The 18,810-nt window shown below is 37.7% G+C and overlaps 2 protein-coding genes across 5 annotated transcripts in view; one reads left to right on the forward strand and one right to left on the reverse strand.

The window, feature by feature from the left end:
* The window catches only part of LOC112541974 (zona pellucida-binding protein 1-like), a 36,388-nt gene extending 29,252 nt beyond the window's left edge, over positions 1-7,136 (forward strand). The window contains exon 8 of the mRNA XM_025173542.2: positions 5,556-7,136. Within this exon, the coding sequence (XP_025029310.2) occupies positions 5,556-5,925 (370 nt within the window). The 3' untranslated portion in view covers positions 5,926-7,136. The remainder of the gene's footprint in view (positions 1-5,555) is intronic.
* A 56-nt stretch (positions 7,137-7,192) lies between these two features.
* The window catches only part of RECK (reversion inducing cysteine rich protein with kazal motifs), a 156,188-nt gene continuing 144,570 nt past the window's right edge, over positions 7,193-18,810 (reverse strand). For 3 of the 4 annotated variants that reach the window (XM_088150155.1, XM_088150154.1, XM_088150153.1), the window contains 3 exons: positions 17,898-17,971; positions 11,840-11,995; positions 7,193-9,481 (listed from right to left, as the gene is read on the reverse strand). In XM_088150155.1, coding sequence (XP_088006281.1) covers positions 9,266-9,481; positions 11,840-11,995; positions 17,898-17,971 — 446 coding nt within the window. In that variant the 3' untranslated portion in view covers positions 7,193-9,265. The other variant, XM_088150156.1, reaches the window with a different exon arrangement.

Here is an 18,810-nt window from a genome sequence, read left to right on the forward strand (position 1 = left end):
GCTTCAAGCTGTATGTACCAACCAATAAAGGAGCATTTATCTGAACCAGCCTGGTTTCACAATAATTCTTCTAAATTGGGGTTTGGACTTTGCGGACCTGACACCCTTTCTGGGAACTCCAACTTCAGTGTAAACCTCAGATGCAAACGGAATGCTGGAGAAGGTGGAAAGGGGTTAGTTTGCTGCAAACCAACCCTTTTCCACCTTTTCCACCTTCTCCAGCATTCCGTTTGCATCTGAGGCTTGCACTGAAGTTGGAGTTCCCAGAAAGGGTTAGTTTACACGGTGTGCTCCGTTGCCAGGTGAGGCAGGAGAGGTCCGCAAACTAACCCTTTCCCGACTTTTGGTTCTGATTTCCAGCCCGACTTCCAGTTCTGACTCCCAGGTCCATCCTGTTCATATTGGTGAAAGTTTACAACATGAAAGTTTGCAAGTAGGGGACTATCTGTATAGTCCCTCAGTATAGAGAAAGCCAAATTTTGAATGTGGTATAAATCTTTGTGTTAAACTATAGTCTATGAATGGTTGCCAATTTGAATTAAATTCTGTATCAGATTTACTTTTAAGATACACATTTATTCTAAATATTGAAGCATACTCCCACAACTTGGTTAGCTGTTCTTCCAATGTAGGAATCAAATGCCTTTTCCAGTAAAAAACATATAATATCCTTGAAGCAGTTACTATGCACAAAGCTATATACTTTGAGGGAATATATGCTTTAGTAAATTTTGATGAAAATATTGTAGGTTGAAATGGGAATCCAACTCTTCAAATTTGTTTCAATGTGATATGAATCATTATCCAGAACTGTTGAGCTTTACAACACTTAGATGTGAATGATCCAACCTGCTCATTACATTTCTAGAAGTTTTTTAAAAATGAAGAATGAAAAATGAAATGAAAAAAACGAATTATCCAATTTAGCAAACAGAACAATTAAATGTATCAGTTTTCTCTAAGTATAATATTCTTTTGTCATTGAGATTCCCGTTGCTGCATATCTACAGTCAGGTCCAGAAATATTGGGACATCGACACAGTTCTAACATCTTTGGCTCTATACACCACCACAATGGATTTGGAATGAAACAAACACAATGTGCCTTAACTGCAGACTGTCAGCTTTAATTTGAGGGTATGTACATCCAACTCAGGTGAACGGTGTAGGAATTACAACAGTTTGCATATGTGCCCCCCACTTGTTAAGGGACCAAAAGTAATGGGACAATTGGCTTCTCAGCTGTTCCATGGCCAGGTGTGTGATATTCCCTCAGTACCCCAATTACAATGTGCAGATAAAAGGCCCAGAGTTCATTTCAAGTGTGCTATTTGCATTTGGAATCTGTTGCTGTCAATTCTCAAGATGAGATCCAAAGAGCTGTCACTATCAGTGAAGCAAGCCATCAGGAGGCTGAAGAAACAAAACAAACCCATCAGAGAGATAGCAAGAACATTAGGCGTGGCCAAAACAACTGTTTGGAACATTCTCAAAAAGAAGGAACGCACCTGTGAGCTCAGCAACACCAAAAGACCCGGGAGACAACGGAAAACAACTGTGGTGGATGACCGAAGAATCCTTTCCCTGGTGAAGAAAACACCCTTCACAACAGTTGGCCAGATCAAGAACACTCTCCAGGAGATAGGTGTATGTGTGTCAAAGTCAACAATCAAAAGAAGACTTCACCAGAGTGAATACAGAGGGTTCACCACAAGATGTAAACCATTGGTGAGCCTCAAAAACAGGAAGGCCAGATTAGAGTTTTCCAAACGACATCTAAAAAAGCCTTCACAGTTCTGGAACAACATCCTATGGACAGATGAGACCAAGATCAACTTGTACCAGAGTGATGGGAAGAGAAGCGTATGGAGAAGGAAAGGAACTGCTCATGATCCTAAGCATACCACATCAGTGAAGCATGGTGGTGGTAGTGTCATGGCGTGGGCATGTATGACTGCCAATGGAACTGGTTCTCTTGTATTTATTGATGATGTGACTGCTGACAAAAGCAGCAGGATGAATTCTGCAGTGTTTCGGGCAATATTATCTGCTCACATTCAGCCAAATGCTGCAGAACTCATTGGACAGTGCTTCACAGTACAGATGGACAATGACCCAAAGCATACTGCAAAAGCAACCAAAGAGTTTTTGAAGGGACAGAAGTGGAATGTTATGCAATGGCCAAGTCAATCACCTGACCTGAATCCCATTGAGCATGCATTTCACTTGCTGAAGACAAAACTGAAGGGAAAATGCCCCAAGAACAAGCAGGAACTGAAGACAGTTGCAGTAGAGGCCTGGCAGGGCATCACCAGGGATGAAACCCAGCGTCTGGTGATGTCTATGTGTTCCAGGCTTCAGGCTGTGATTGACTGCAATGGATTTGCAACCAAGTATTTCTTTCTCCAAGGCCGAACCCAATCGGTGTTGATAGGGAGCGAGAAGTCCAGCCCCCAGCTCCTACTGTGTGGGGTACCACAGGGGTCAGTGCTTTCACCGCTCCTATTTAATATCTACATGAAGCCGCTGGGTGAGATCATCCGGTGCCATGGAGTGAGGTATCATCAGTATGCTGATGATACCCAACTATACATCTCCATCCCAGGTGCCTTAAGTGATGCTGTGACTACCCTTTCGCGGTGCCTGGAGGCTGTGGGGGCCTGAATGGGGGACAACAGGCTTCAGCTGAACCCTGGTAAGACGGAGTGGCTGTGGATACGGGGAGCCTCAAGATCTAGGACTTTGTCAACTTTGGTTCTTGACGGGGTTGCACTACCCCAGACAGACCCGGTACGTAATTTGGGGGTTCTCCTGGACTCATGGCTCCTGCTCGAAGAGCAGGTGGCAGTCGTGGCCAGGAGGGCCTTTGCACGACTTCATGTGCAGCAGTTACGCCCCTTCCTGGATCAGGGGGACCTCCGCATGGTCACTCATGCCCTGGTCACCTCTGGGTTGGACTACTGTAATGCGCTCTACATGGGGCTACCCTTGAAGAGTATCCAGAGGCTACAGCTGGTGCAGAATGCGGCGGCGCAGACAGTTCTTAATGCCCCTAGGAGGGCACATATAACACCGCTATTGCGCGAGCTGCACTGGTTACCAGTTTGTTTCCGGGTCCAATTCAAGGTGTTGGTCATCACCTTTAAAGCCCTTCATGGCACGGGACCAGGTTATCTGAGGAACCACCTCACCCTGGTCACTTCAGCCCGTCCCACTCGGTCCAGCAGAAGGGGCAGGTTGCAGACCCCACCGGTCAGGGAATTTCGATTGGTGGGGTCTAGGCAGAGAGCCTTTTCTGCTGTAGCGCCCGCCCTATGGAACATCCTGCCTCCTGAGGTCCGGTGTGCCCCCTCCCTCATGGCCTTCAGGAAAGGTATTAAATCCTGGCTTTGCCAGAAGGCCTGGGGTCCAGAGGGGGGCCCGCACCTGTGGAGATGGCTGGTGGGATGATGGGTTGCCCCCCCCCCCCAGCATCTTACAGATTTTTATAGGGCCAAAATTAGAGGAGGATTTTTAGGATATTTTTAATATGTTTTTAAATTATTTATAGTTTTCAGCCATCTTGGAGAGAACTGTATTTCTTCTTTTTTATTGTGAGCCGCCCAGAGTCACCCGTGGGGGAGATGGGCGGCATACAAGCCAAATAAATAAATAAATATTAAAAAGGGAAAGTTTGATTTATGATTATTATTCTGTCCCATTACTTTTGGTCCCTTAACAAGTGGGAGGCACATATGCAAACTGTTGTAATTCCTACACTGTTCACCTGAGTTGGATGTACATACCCTCAAATTAAAGCTGACAGTCTGCAGTTAAAGCACATTGTGTTTGTTTCATTCCAAATCCATTGTGGTGGTGTATAGAGCCAAAGATGTTAGAATTGTGTCGATGTCCCAATATTTCTGGACCTGACTGTATATCATATTTAATTCTGCATCCATTTCATTTTTTTTTAATTTTTGGTTTCTAAATCATACTTTACCAACAGATATTCCAAGTTTATAAGTTTTAAATTCAGTCAAGTCTCCCTCTTGATTCTGCAATTCTTTTAATAGTATGCTACTTATTTGAATATACTGAAACCAGTTAAGTGAACTAGACCATGTAAGAGTTGCAAAAGGTTTTATCTTTGTCTTATTATTAATTAGATCTTGCATTCTAAATGAATTGTTAACTCTCCTCTCAGCAAATATGTGTTTTCCTCTTCATAAAAGTGAACATTAGTAACAAAATTTGAGTGCCATATTATTATTACATGGTCACTTATAAATTGTTTGTTTCTATTTGTATAAGACCAGATATATTTATCAGACTGTCTGGAAGTCTTGCCCCTTCCGTAGAGGTAGTTCACCTCTACAAAGCAGACCAGACTAAGAAATCAATGCCATATAGGTATAAAAGGACTTTTACTGGAAAAACTATAATAACAAAAACTTGTAAATGTGAATGTGCTTCCCTCCCCCCTCACTTCATGTGAATTAGGGAGGGACCTAAGACATTTTCTTAAATTAGTTTTTGGAATGGACTTAAGCTGCACTTGTCTGATCATTACCTTGGTAGTGGCTCTTCTCCCTGTTCTTCAGGGTCATTCCCCATGCCCTCTACAGGTAGCCAGCCTATAAGGAGACACAATCTGTATTAAGCAACTGGCATGATAGTAAAGTTTGGAGCCGCCAGTCTGCATCACTCTTTCAAATCCTGTAAAATCTTGAATTTAATCCTTGATCTTTTTCATTGGACCATACAGACTTCATTATTTATTTATGCCAGTCACTTACCTTTTTGTTTATTAATTTCTTATTGAATCAGTGAACAACTCAGATTGTCAGGCCCCAAACTAGGCTGCAAGATCCTAACACTCTTATACAGAGATGAAGAGCTACCTTTTTCTCTACTATAAGACTTAGAAAGGCAGTGAGTTCTATACACCCATACTACAAGCAAGAACAGGCTGGCACTTAACTTCCAAAAATGTAACGTTATGGTTTTCACCATTCTTTTTTTACTAAAGGAGGCAAACTAGTACTGGCTGCCTTAAAACCTTTCCAAACTGAAATCTTGGCCCAAATATTGTATGGAGCCCAGATGAGCTTGTTTGTTGGGAAGAACACTCTTGAGGTGGTTCAGACCAAATTTCTGGGTCTATACTTGCTGCACTCAGCTGGGTAGCTAATGCCCTCCCCCATTAAGAAACAGTGATAGCTAAAATTAAGATATGGAGGCTGATGTTAAACTATTAGCTAAAGCGCCAGTTTTTCCTCTCAAGTTTACTTCCACTAATAATGACTGTTGATTTTCCATAAAACTGGAATAAAGTCATAGGAAAAAGAAAAAAGAATGACATATGGGTCATCAGAAGGGTTCACACAATCCTTAGAGTATGATCATGCCAAACTACACTTCTGCAAATATTAAATGATACTGGGTTCCATCCTATGTTTCAGTAGATTATATTTATCTTTCAGCCTAATCCCAAACCAAATTATATGTCCTGGCTTTGTATGAATAGTTTAGCAATTTTCGCTTATAATACTTTTTCCACATAATTCTTACAGCATCATAATCAATTGCTGCAAAAAAACAATAGCAGCTCAATACATCAAAGAAGCAGAATCTCAGCTTAAAAGGCGATTACAGGCATTTGCAAACATTGCAAGTGATACAGAAATTCAAGAACAAAGAAGTAAATTAAGTCCAATCAAGCAGCAAAGAAATAAAATTGGCTTTCTAGAAGAAGAATCTATGGGATTACTAAGCAATGATGAAATAACAGAACCATCCACACGTGGTTCAAGCCTATCACCTGATCAAATGGGACCAGGGGAATTTGAAATTAACTTTGAAGATGAGTCATCACCCACTTTGGAAAACAACAATAATCTCATTCCAAATGCTCTGCAACACACCCAACAGAGCTTAATATAATGAAGCATAAGCAATCCTAGCTGCTGTGATTTAAGGTTCTTTGCTGATTTGCATGAATCTAGAATGAAATCAGTGCTAGAAGGAAAACTGAAAAATACTTAGTGCTGGTATGTAGAAAGCAACAGCAATCTGTTGCAGAATCAACCACAGGCAGTGTTTTATTTTAAAAAGGACTTCAAAATGAATTGTTACTTAAAAAGTGTTACAAGTATACTTTAAAAAGATTAAATTAAATTAAAACTTTGAAGGTATATTCCATTATTTTAAATTGGCGAATTGCCCAGATTAGGTAATGAAATTGTTCAGGAACCTTAGTTTAGATCTTCTTTGAGAAGAAATTCCTCTGAAACCAAAATTTGAACTAAATTTTTCTTTAAACCCCATGAAAAAAAAAAAGAATGGCATGCAAATGAAATTATGGTAACTTGTGGATGTCTTGTAGTGTGGATTGAATCTGATGTGAAACTGAAAAATATGTAACTTATTCTAAATATTTGGTTCTACTATCTGTGCTTTGAACACATATAATATTGAAAAGTGTAAGTAAGTGCATGGACTCATCCAATTATGTCAGCATTAGCAAGCTCCAGGTGGTGGGCCAACAGAGCTAAGAATTAAAGAGCCACCTTTCTGGTTACGTAACCTGAGAACCTTGCTTAACTTTGAGTCACTGTTAATAAGCAAAGACAAAGGGTTAGAACAGAATCCATTAAATGCTTTGTAAGAAAAAGATTGCTGTTAGAATATTTTGTCACATTTAAAGATTTCTTATCTTTCAAGTTATCCCAGTTTTTCTAACTTACTGAGTTATATTGTTCTCGCAAACAGAGTTTGTCTCACATATGGAATTTTCAGTTCTGATGGCATCTCCTTATGCACTGAGATTTCTTCCTGCAGCTGCCCAGAAACAAAACTTTGTGGCAGTCAGAGTAACATAACTGTGCAGGAAAGGGGAAAGTACTACAAGTTGAGAAAGACAGCCAGAAGGCACCAAAGATTTCTAGCTTTTTCTTCATTGTTCCAATAGCTTATCTCACATAGTGCATTGAAATAACTGTTATCCTGATGCAGAATGTCACTATTTCTCTTTCTTCCATTTTTAAAAAATTAAGGTGATTTGTGGTTTAACATTGGAAAAGATGCTTATTATTAATATACAGTATAACAACAAAACTATGAATGTTAAAATGTACCATTTTTATGAAATTATACATTTGTAAATGAGACATAAAATATAAAAAATATTTTATTAAAATAAAAGCTTTGATATTACATTGCAAAGATTTATTTTTTATAAGAATCAAAACAAAATAATTGCCACAAACTGTTGCCAACAAAGATGCTAAAATAGTTTTCACTTCGTATTTTAATATTTAACAATTTGGCACAGATGGTGCTATTTATACATACTTCAAAGTGACCTATAATAATACTGATAACAAAATATTAGAAAAGGTCAGGTGCACAAAAAGTATAAGAGCATAATCCAGCAGATTATCATGTAATAATCTCTCTCTAGCACCTGAACAGTTTCTGTTTATGATTTGTACAGAAGACTTTCCTGCTGGATTTTGTCCTCTGATACACACTTTGCATAAAATAGTAACCCACTAGGAGTGTAATAGTGTAATATCCTTACCACAGTATCTAGAATAATATAGAAATACTGCATTATTTAGAGTGACATTCACAAATATCTTAATGCTCTTTATCATATCACTTTTCAAAGAAAGTCAGTGTAAACAATGTTTGTTATTCAAGCTGCACATTTTATACATTTTAACACAAGAAAGAAAACTACTTAAAACATGACTGACAATGGGGCAACAATATTCAGCAAATTCTTCTGTGCACGTGTAATTTTACTTCACATTCTTTGCAGAATAAGGCCCATGGCTATATTCTTCATTATGTATTTACTTCCAGTAATATGATTCTAGGATTCTACATGAAAACTTATTCATTTTTGGTACATTTATTTAGTAGCAGCAGTATTTTCCTTCAAAATACTAATTTTTAAAATGGATATTCTGAATAATATACCTCTAAATCAGGGGTGTGCTATTTCCATTGCACTGAGGGCTGCATGTGACCATCCAGCTGCACTTTTTGCACCCCTGCTCTAAAGTAATATAAAAATAACTTTTTAACCTTATAAAATATGTGTCAGCTGTGAAAATTATACACACAATTACACATACATGCACACACACCAATTTCATCTTCAAGGGAAACTAAAACCATTACTTTGATTCAACCTTGCCTCTCAATAAGCTGTTCGCATATGCAGAATAGATGCATCACGTGCGCTTCTATATGGATTACTTGGGTGCAAAATAGAAATTGGCATTGGCATACACACTATGGCATCCTTGCACAGCACAGAGGAAAGCGCACACTTGCATAATGTGAGGAAAATATACCCTTGAATGTTATTTGGCATCTATGTCTTTAATTTTTCCCTTGTACTTCTAATTCTGCTTAATAACTTTCTTTGGATAAGCTAGGTTTAGAATTATTATTCATGGTTTAAAGGATAATAATGGGGAAAAAAACTGATAAAAATGCAACTGAGCATATGCTTGTTAAAAAATAATGCTTCCAAAAAGTTTGCCTGACTTATACTGACACTTGGGTGCTGAGGTGCAGTTTAAGGCTTGTGACAGAAGAAAATTTCCCAGAACTGAAAAAAGCGTGCTATATATCTGTTATATACCTGATGCATATACACTCATTTAGTATGCCCTGTTACTATTGTCAGTTTAAAAGATCCAACAATATTTATTTAATAATTTATTCCTTTAATTTATATCTTGCCTTGCCACTAAAATAATGCTCAGGGCATCTAATGATCCAAAACAGTTAGAACACTAAAGTTATTATTTTAAAAAATAATTGAACTCATCAGTAAGAAATCACAAGACCCATGATAGCAGCAAGCTATCTGACTAAAAATGATTTTCCATGTACAGAGATCTGAAGCCAGCTTAGCCTCCCTTGCCAGGACATTCAAAACCCTACAGTAGACATTTCCAAACAAGCCTGACTGAACAGGGCTAAAAGAAATGAGTGTGTACACATAAGCACCACAGTGACCGTAGTATGCTGCCTTCAGCACTGAAGAAAACATCTTTGTTATACTGTGCAGCACTGCTTATTTGCTGTATATTAAACACTAAGTTAATGCCAAATAATCTAATTTTGTAATTAAAATGTCATAGCTGGTATTGTGTGGGCCCACAAATAGGTCCGCAGATTATGACATTATTATTACCTCACTAGATCTGAATGTCTTTCGCAAATCAAATACCAAAGTCTATTTGAACATTTTTTGTTTTGACTATGTATTACACATGATGGCTGAGAAAATTAGCACAAGGCTCCAAAAGACCAAATACTCTGCTGATATAACTTGACTGTGGGAAGAGGACATCTTGAATGAAACTTCCACCTGGGCTGCAATAAGCGCTGAGAGAGGCACATGGGATGCTAAAGCAGGACTGTCTGAGTTGATCAGTGATTCTATCTTTTCTGCTTCTTTATTGCACGCTTCAATCTAGGAAAACATAATATTGAATTTAGTGAATAGTGAAGAGGATGCCATTATGGAAAATATGCAACCTTGGTTTTTTCCAGAGGACATCCTTTAATTATTCAGAGTGCTTCTTTCTTGTAACAGGAAGCAAGATCAAAATTCTTTTATAAACTCAGTAGGAAAAGGCTTCCCTTCCCTCTGTCTTTTAGTGGCTCTAGTTGCAAGACTTGTTGACCAGATCAGCAAATAACTCAGGCAAATAACTCATCATCTGTTCACTTTGAGATGTCACTGCCAATTACAGAATGGCCATTTTTTAAACCTTCCCAGCTGCAGCAAAACACACATTTCCTTTTCCCCCTCCCTCTCCCCACTAGAATGCAAAAAAAAAAAAAAAAAAAGTTAAAATCTGTAATGGTATAATTGGGATAGACACAATGGGAGGATTACCTCATTATTTTCAGGCCCATCATCCACCCTCCTGTGTGGCCATCAAGGGGTTAAAGCAGACAGAATGCCCAGAGAAACCCTATTAGTGTAGACCTCTCTAGGAATTTAACCTGGTTTTGATAGGAGGAACCCAAATTATGCCTGATCAGATTAGGTTCCAGCTAAGTGGATTAAGATACTTGTGCAACTTGCTAACTCCTGGTCCAGTTAAGAATGTACAAAGAGAGCCAATATTGCTTGTTTTACACATTTGCCCTTGAATGTATCTTCTTATTTATAATGCACAGCAGGGATTATATTCTGTAGTATTCTATATTTGTATATATATTGGTTGCTTTGAAGAGACTATCATTCCAGAATTCATTCTATAGATTTATTCCTTTTCCCCATTCTCTTGTTGACTCCACAAATTTTTAAAAATGATTTTGAACATTCATAATTAAAATACAAATTCTGAAGTATTATCCCCCCAATTCAGTGAAAAACAGCCCAATGTCTCCTCCTTAATACATTTTTGGAGAGCTATAAAAACTTTGGCTTGCAGGAAATCACTCCATCTCAAATGGCCAGTTCTAAAAAAATGTCTGTCGGCATGTTTTATATTTTTCCTTCTTTCTTTTTTGGATCAGGCCTTTTAAAAAGAAAAAGCAAAGAATATATTTTCCCTCCTTTTGAATTTCTTCCTCTCCTTGGCATATTTATTAGAACTTTACATACTTATTAAAGAAATAATATAATTCAAAGGAAATTTGATTAAATCACTCCTTCAAACCATTTTGGAGAAATTCTAAAAAGATTCATATCTCTGCACAATCTCAAATATTGTTGCTAAGGAAGCTTTTGATAGTGTTTCTTGAAGATTTCTGAAGCAGCATTTGATCTATTATAGGATCACCTTAGGAAGTTTCAATTGACATGTTTTATTCAATCCTTTATTCAAATGTGCAATTATTAATAGTTTATTTTTGCTTTTTTTACATTTACCTTGTGTTACATGTTAAGCATGCCCTGTTTCTCTTTCATTTTAATTTGGTTTTGGAATCTCTCATTGTTCCATTAGAAAATGTGAAAATATTAAAAGAATTACAGAATTTCAGTAACTGAAGATATCCATGAAAACATAGATAAACCAGAAATATCTGTTTTGATTTATTTTCAATACAAGAGTATTATGTATGGTTATTCCATAAACTGGAGTAAATCAGACTTGCTACTATTGGGTCTCAGTAATAATTTTGACATGTTTAGGACTTGGAGAATTTAGGTTGTGTTCTGATTCTTTTATTTATCTCAATGTAACAGTTGCTAGAATGCTTTTTTCAACTGGTAAATTTTAGGCACAAATTTAATTTAAAATTACATTACATCAAACTTAGTTTTTATTCTAGCCATGTATACTATTTGGGGGATAATTCCTAGCATGCTATTCAAACACGAATTACAGCTCCTGTTTTCCAAAATGTTCCACGTCTTTGCAATCTATCAAGGGAATCAACAAAGCCTTCTACTAAAATGAATAAAAGCACCATTATTATGTCCTCTGGTCTGAAAAGAGAGAAGTTCTTCCAAAGAATTGAGAATGCATTCTGAGAGCCAAATATGAATAATAATTAAAAAGAAATTTATTTTCACCAATGACTATCTTTTAAAAAATACTATTTTTTAAAAAATATATAAACTTAACATTTGAGCCAGTGCTTAGATTCCGACAGCTAATCTATTTTTTCCTACTTTGCATGTTTTATCACTGTTTTATTAGAAAATAGAAGTTATTGATAAGGGCTGTGCAAATATTTGATTTGGAGATTCAGTTTGAAATTAATTTCATCTGGAAATCCTAATCAACATGGAGATCCCAAATCAACTACTAAAACTGGAACTGTTTCAGTAAAATTAACTGCAAAAAACTAAAAATATTTTAAACATTACCTGAAGCAGTTTAGGATTCTGATCAACAGGAATGATAAGAATTATAATTTCAGATTCTATGCTGAAGTATCCAAACACATCACACTGTGGTACAGAAACATGGAGACGGATCTTTTGAAGTATTTCAAGCACTGTGATTGGCTTTTGGTTGGTTATCTACAAGAAAATCCAGTTTTTTTCAGATTTATGACATTTTACAAAATTGTGTTTTTCCAGTATCCCTAGTATGGTAGTACAGTACATATATCTCTTAGTTGGTGCAATACTTTCTGTAGATTAGAGATCCTCATAAAATAGCATGAGTATATTTGGGCTTTGGTTGTGTTTTTGGTATACTCAACCAAATGCAAAACATGACTGAATTGTCTCTATTAGCAGAGAATGCTACATCACCCAACTTCATAGCCTACTCCCTTTCTTATTTCTTTTAGTATAAAGCATTACATGAAAAGCCTCAACTGGTCAAAGTCATGATGAAATTCATAGTCCCATCAGGTGACAACTATGATTCATGGATGATTGAAATTTTAAATGCAAGTGGAATAAATTATACACAGCATGAACAAATGGATGAAATCAAGAAAAGAAAAACAGACATGTGTGGTTGTGCAACTAAGATTAAAAGCAGAGATGTAATAGATCTGAATAAAGATAGACTGATCTGTTATTGTGGAGGTGAGTGATTGGGCCAGAGACTCAAGAATGAATTAAAATAATGATTCCTAGATGAGAACCTGTTTAGAAAACATTGGTTTGATTCAAATATGCAGTTTAAGCATAATTTCATTCATTTGTATCCATAGAAGAATGAATATAAATCTAAAAGCATGATTAGAAAAAGATCTGAATGTGATACAGACCATTCTTTGTAATGTTAAGAGGGAATCTCAGGGGAGAAATGGATTAGAGGAAAGAAGTGGGAGTACAGAATAGGTATTGAAAGTACAATTCCTATGTTTAAAAAATAGCAATAGATTAATGTTCCAAATGAATGAATGAAAATTGATGTGAGGAAAGATGATGTGGAAGTTGCTTGAAGCAGAGTGAAAAGAATCATGTTGGAAAGTGCAGCAGAAGAGTGAGAAATATGAAAAAGGATGCTTGGTGAAGTAAAAAAGGCAGTGGATGAGACAAAAAATGCATATAAGAGAATGACTGCAGCATAGAATGTCATCAATGACATTTTATGAACAGTTAAGATTTTAAAAGGTAGAGAAAATGCATGATTCTAATAAAAAAAAATGATTTTGAAAGGGGGTAGAAAGGTCTAAGTGATAAACCTCCAGCAAAGTGAATGGATTTAGAGACCTACATGGGAATTATACCAATACACTGAGAAGTAGAAGCAAAATGATTGCTATAAATATTAGTATAAAAAATGAAAAGGAATTCATCATTGTGAAAATGTTAAAAAATGTTTAAGACTGCAGGTGTTGATAGTTCTAACTAAAAATACATGTTTTGCTTATGGAGTGGCTGCGTGACTTGATTAACCAATATGTGAAGACTGTATATGTGCCTGATTATTGACGAATACTGTTACTGTTCCCTTATATAAAGAAAAAGAGAACAAGAGTGCAAAAGGTATTGTTGCTGATTGTTTTGTTACACATGCCTGGGAATGGCTGCATTCTGACTGAAAATGTATGCAAGGTGACTGAGAGCAAAATCTGGGAAATACAGTGTGGGGGATGTGCAGACCCAGTTTTTGCTTTTCAGCAGGTCATTGAGAAATGTATGGCTGTGTTGAAAAAGTTTACCAAAACTGTTGATTTAGAGAAAGCAAGTAATTAAGTGAATAAACTTTGATTATGGGATGTTTTGCACAAATATGGATTTGAAGGCTGGTTGCAGAATATGAAAATGGGAATATGATGAAAGTAACAGATATGTGAGAAGAAACTGATTGCTTTAAGCTAATAATTCAACACTGAACAGAGATTAAGACAAGGATGTATGAAATCTGCTTGGTTGTTCAATGTATTTATGGAGAAATGTATAGCACTTTGCTGTGGTAATATAAGAGTATGTTGGTGGGGATATGAATGTCTGTGTACTTTTGTATTGATGCTGTATTGTTGGCTAAAATCCTGAACAATTTGCAAGAAATATTAGATATATTGCATGTTCTAATGAGGAGTATGGATTTAATGTAACAAAGACCAGGGTATTATTGTCTATGACAGGGAGACTGACGTGAATGACTGCAAAAGATTAGAGTAAGTAGACTAATTTGTGTACTTATAAGTTAAAGCTTTTATCAAAGATACAAACATGGAAGAAGAAATTTTAAGATCTGCAAGTGCTGGCAGAAAGATAGTATGTTGTAAGGAATGAATATTTGTCAAAAGTGACAGCTGTGTATATGAACATGTTTCTGCCCACTTAATTATACTGAAGTGAAAGTTGGAAATGTCTCAGGAGAAACATAAAAGTTCAGGTGGACAGAGCCAAACTTTCCCATCTCTCATACCTACAAATTGATCTCTACCCCTAGACACTCCCCAACTACTTCTATAAGATTCTGTATGCCCCATAGAAGGCTTTTCTCCCTAGCCCTTATACATGCTCTCCCTACAGCTAATTGATATGCCAACCTTCCATATGAAGATCAAGTATGTATTTGCCCAAACAGAGGTTGAGTCTCTTTCACACAACCTTTTAAAGTGCCCACTGTATGCGCATTGGCATTCAGAGCTAATACACCTGCTCTTGAGTCTGATTAACTCCACTCACAACAAGGAGATTATTAAATGGCCAATATCCAGGTGTTTCAAAGGCAGTAGCAAAATTTTTGTTTATAGCCTTAGCTTATAGAAACTGTTAGGTCCCTTCAATGCAATGTTGACTTTATAAGATTCCTCTCTTTTATGTATGTACTTAGTTACACATGTATTAATGGCATGCTATATTTTTTAAATTCTGTGATTTGGTCACAAATAAACGAGGGCCTTCACCTTAGTCCGATGTAATGCTCTCCCCTTAGCACTTCTGACTGGAAAATACAAAAATATACCATGTTCACTACAAGCATGTCCCTGTGACTCAGGACAGGTTGAAACTATCAAACATGTTCTTCCTTCCAGTGCAGTACTGCCACTTTTATACAGAACCTGAAAGTACTCTAATTACACCACTCCTGACCAGCAAAACAGGATTCACCAACCAACATTGCATGCAATTTCTGAAATATTAATCCTGAAATAACACACAAAGTAGCCTGGTTTTTTATATCATTATTATTATTATTTTGTTATTGTTGTTATATTTTTGTCCTGCCTTTTATATATATACAGCAGGGGGGGGGGAGGTCAACTCAAGGTGGCAAACATACCTAATACTCCTGCCACCTATTTTCCTACAACAACCACCCTGTGAGGTGGGTTGGGCTGAGAGAAAGTGACTGGCCCAAAGTCACCCAGCCAGCTTTCTTGCCTAAAGGAGGCCTAGAACTCACAGTCTTCTGGTTTCTAGGCTAGCACCTTAACTGCAAATCCAGGCAAAGGATAATAAAGAGCAACTGAACCTGTCTGAGTATGGATAGACAGAAATGTCCCAGACTCAGCATTAACTCTTGGTTACCTTTTATCTCTTTGAAGGTGTTTATATCTTGGTGTGTACGTGCCCTGTCAGTTATTATACTACAGGTAGTCCTCACTTAAAGACCATTCATTTAGTGAGTGTTCGAAGTTATGACAGCACTGAGCAAATGGTACTTACGCCCAGTCCTTGAAGTTATGGCCATTGCAGCGCCCCCGTCACGTTATCAAGATTTGGGCACTTGGCAGCCCACCTGCATTTACAACTACAGGGTGTGCTTCAACTCCCCCCACCCGCCTATCTCCCCTTATCGTTAGGCCAGGACTGCACTGTCATTAGGCGAGGACCTCACACTTTTCCTGCCTTGCTACACTCACCTCCACTTCAGCTCCACCACCCTTGTCACCTTGCACTCCACTGCACCTGCCTTTGCTGTAAGTCTTTGGGAAGAAGGCTGCATGTGGCTAGCAGTTGCCTTGTGAAGGGCCAGGCTGGTGCGTCTTGTCAGCAGCGGGAGGAAGATGATGATGAAGGTTAGCTGGGGGTGGCAGAAGCAGCAGAATGCAGGGTGGAGGGCATACAGGGCGGAGTGCAGTGTGGCAGGAGCAGCGGAGTTGAAGCAGAGGTGAGAGTAATAGGGCAGGAGAAGCATGAGGTCCTCACCCGTGATGGCACAGTCCTGGCCTAATGACTGCAACCAGGACCACTGAAACTGCTGTTGCTAAGCGGCACAGTCACGTGATGTTTTACCTAAGGACTGCATTGCTTAAGTGACAGAAATTCCAGTCCCGGGATCGTTAAGCGAGGACGATCTGTACAAATGTCAGAGTCTGCACGCTCAATTCCCAAGACCAGTAAATCCTCTGGAGTCTATTTGTTTCCAGCAAAGATTTCTTTATTGAGAAGCAGCATACAGCATTCCATAGAAATTGCTGAGACTGACCCTCCCTAGTCAGAGCTCTCCTTTTAACCCCCCTCTATTCTACTTTTCCCGCTTGAATTCTTCATGCCTCTTCCTGGGTCTCACAGCTGTTCAACCTTGCTGGCGCCTCTAGCTGAGATAATAGCCTTTAAATGGTAGCTTGCGCAGATCCTGACAACACTCTTCTCAAGTTTGACAGGCCTGCAAGTGGAGTTTATAACCCACAAATCCCTTATGGATTATTTTATTGCTGAATTTATCAATATTTACTTGAATTTTATGTTACCATTTTAAAGTTTATAGTACTCTGAGTACTAATCTAAATCCCTTTTCTTTTTTGTTGTACATGTGTACCCTGAGCAAGTATCTCAACATTCTCTGTTTTCAATATAGTATTTAGTCAAAAATTTTTCTATGTATTTCTCCTAACTATCCTAATACTGTATTGTTAATTCATTTTTGGAGATTTTCCATACTGATTCCCTTTTTGCTAGTTAATGACTGCAATAAAGTTTTTCAGTTTCAATTACAAATAAATATATGAAAAAAAGAATAACTGGGTAAAGAAGAAGCAGAAGAGTGAGAAAATTATGGTTGGATGGAGTTGATGAGATCCTGAAAAACAGATGAAAAGTTTAAAGAACAAAAGGCAATGTATGAAGTGGTACATGGATTTTTTTTAATCCATTCAATCGTGTCCAATTTTCGGAGACTGCCTGGACAAGTCCCTGCAGTTTTCTTGACAAACTTGGTTGTTCATAAGTGTTTTGCCACTGCCTCCTTCCTAGGGCTGAGAGAAAGTGACTGGCCCAAGGTATAACCAAATGTCTAGCCCCACGTAGCTGGGCAAGATGAAGAATTTCACAGACTTCTTTAAGGTATCTTTAAGGCTAGTGTTAGGGGTAAATACAGACTCCTGGAAACTGCAAGAGGAATTTCCAACCGTCATTTATTAGTGAGTTAGTTAAGGTGAAGTCTCTCAGAATGTTTTTGAAGAATTTCTTCCCAGGTTTCTTGCCATCTATTGAGTTGCCATTCATGAAATAAGCTATCAATGGACTCCCCTCCTATTTCTTGTTGTTTATGTCTAATTTTCTTTTCATTACTCTACTTAGTCTCCCCACAATCTCTCACAGGATGGATGGCTTGCGAGGCTAGAAAAGAATGGAGAGGTGTTGGCACAAACTAGACTACTTAGCTTTTCTTTTCTTTTGTCTTATCTCCTCTTTAATTTCCTTGCCCACTAATTCTGAAACCCCCACCCTGGTTAAATAGTACTGGCTAGTTAGGAGGTAAGAAAGATCTCTTTGGTACTGGCAAGGCAGCATGCATGTAAATAGTCACTTGCTAAGTGCAATCTATATTTAGACTGCAGCTACTAGCTACAGTCCAGAAAAATTGACCACAATTTGTGCCACATGGGCTTCCCTTATGTCACTACAAGGAAGATCTTTCACTGTTCAATAAAGGATTGTTTGTTTTCCATTCCTGTTCCCACATACCCAGTTACAAATTCTACTGAATATCTGCAAGTCCAGAATAGACGGCATCCACAATGCTATAACTTTTTAAATAGAAGACACAGTGCTTACTTACCCTGGCAAAAGTATCCAATTTTTCCTTGTCATATAAGACCCTCAACATTCCTGCATACAAAGGACAACAAGCTCCTGCACAATAGAAAGGCACCAAACACCCAAAGACAGATTGAAATTTATAAAATAACTTCTATGAATATGTGATAGTTAGAAATATCAGAAAAATATAAGAACATACTCCATCTTCACTGAACAACTGGTGAACTGATGCTTTTTAAAAAACATACTTAAATAAGCTCTTTTTATTATTATTAGCATCTGTGAACCTCAGCTCATTCTGAGCTTTCATTTTCCTCATATCTCCTCTATAGTCTCCTATATTTCCCCCCCTCATTGAACTTGCTCACAATTGTGCTTTTAATATCTCTTTATTTAGGAACATCTACCAATCTAGACCAACTTTTCCCATTAGCTTCTATGGAATCCTGTTTACCACTGCTTTGAATTTATGAAAATCTGCTTTCTTGAAGTCCCAAATAGAGAAAATATAGACAGTGAAAGGAGTCAGAGAATAAATTCAGTCGGCATATGTAGTGCTAGAGTTACAAACAAATAACCAATTCTTCACTGTGGCCTTTGTAATTCACACTGATGGTAAAGTAACCAGCTATATACCTGGAGAACAGATGGTATCAATAGGCAATCAAAAGAAGGACCTCATCTGAAGAGGAATCATTTGGAGATCGAAGATCAAAGTGATAATATTTAATGAAGACTGAATTCATGGACCAAGCTGCAGGTTTGCATATGTTTGGAGGGAGACTTCCTTCAACATACCACTGAAGCTGCCATGCTCAAATAGAAGGTCTCTAAACTTGAGAAAGATGAAGGCACTTACTCGGCTGGAAGCACAAATATATTGCTGAAACAACTGAGAAATATTGAGCAAAGACCAGTCTGTCCTTGTTTGG

The sequence above is a fragment of the Python bivittatus genome, unplaced genomic scaffold (assembly GCF_059951505.1).
Source record: "Python bivittatus isolate LINGU-HERP-01145 unplaced genomic scaffold, Pbiv_v1 ctg000610_np1212, whole genome shotgun sequence".
Classification (NCBI taxonomy): domain Eukaryota; kingdom Metazoa; phylum Chordata; class Lepidosauria; order Squamata; family Pythonidae; genus Python; species Python bivittatus.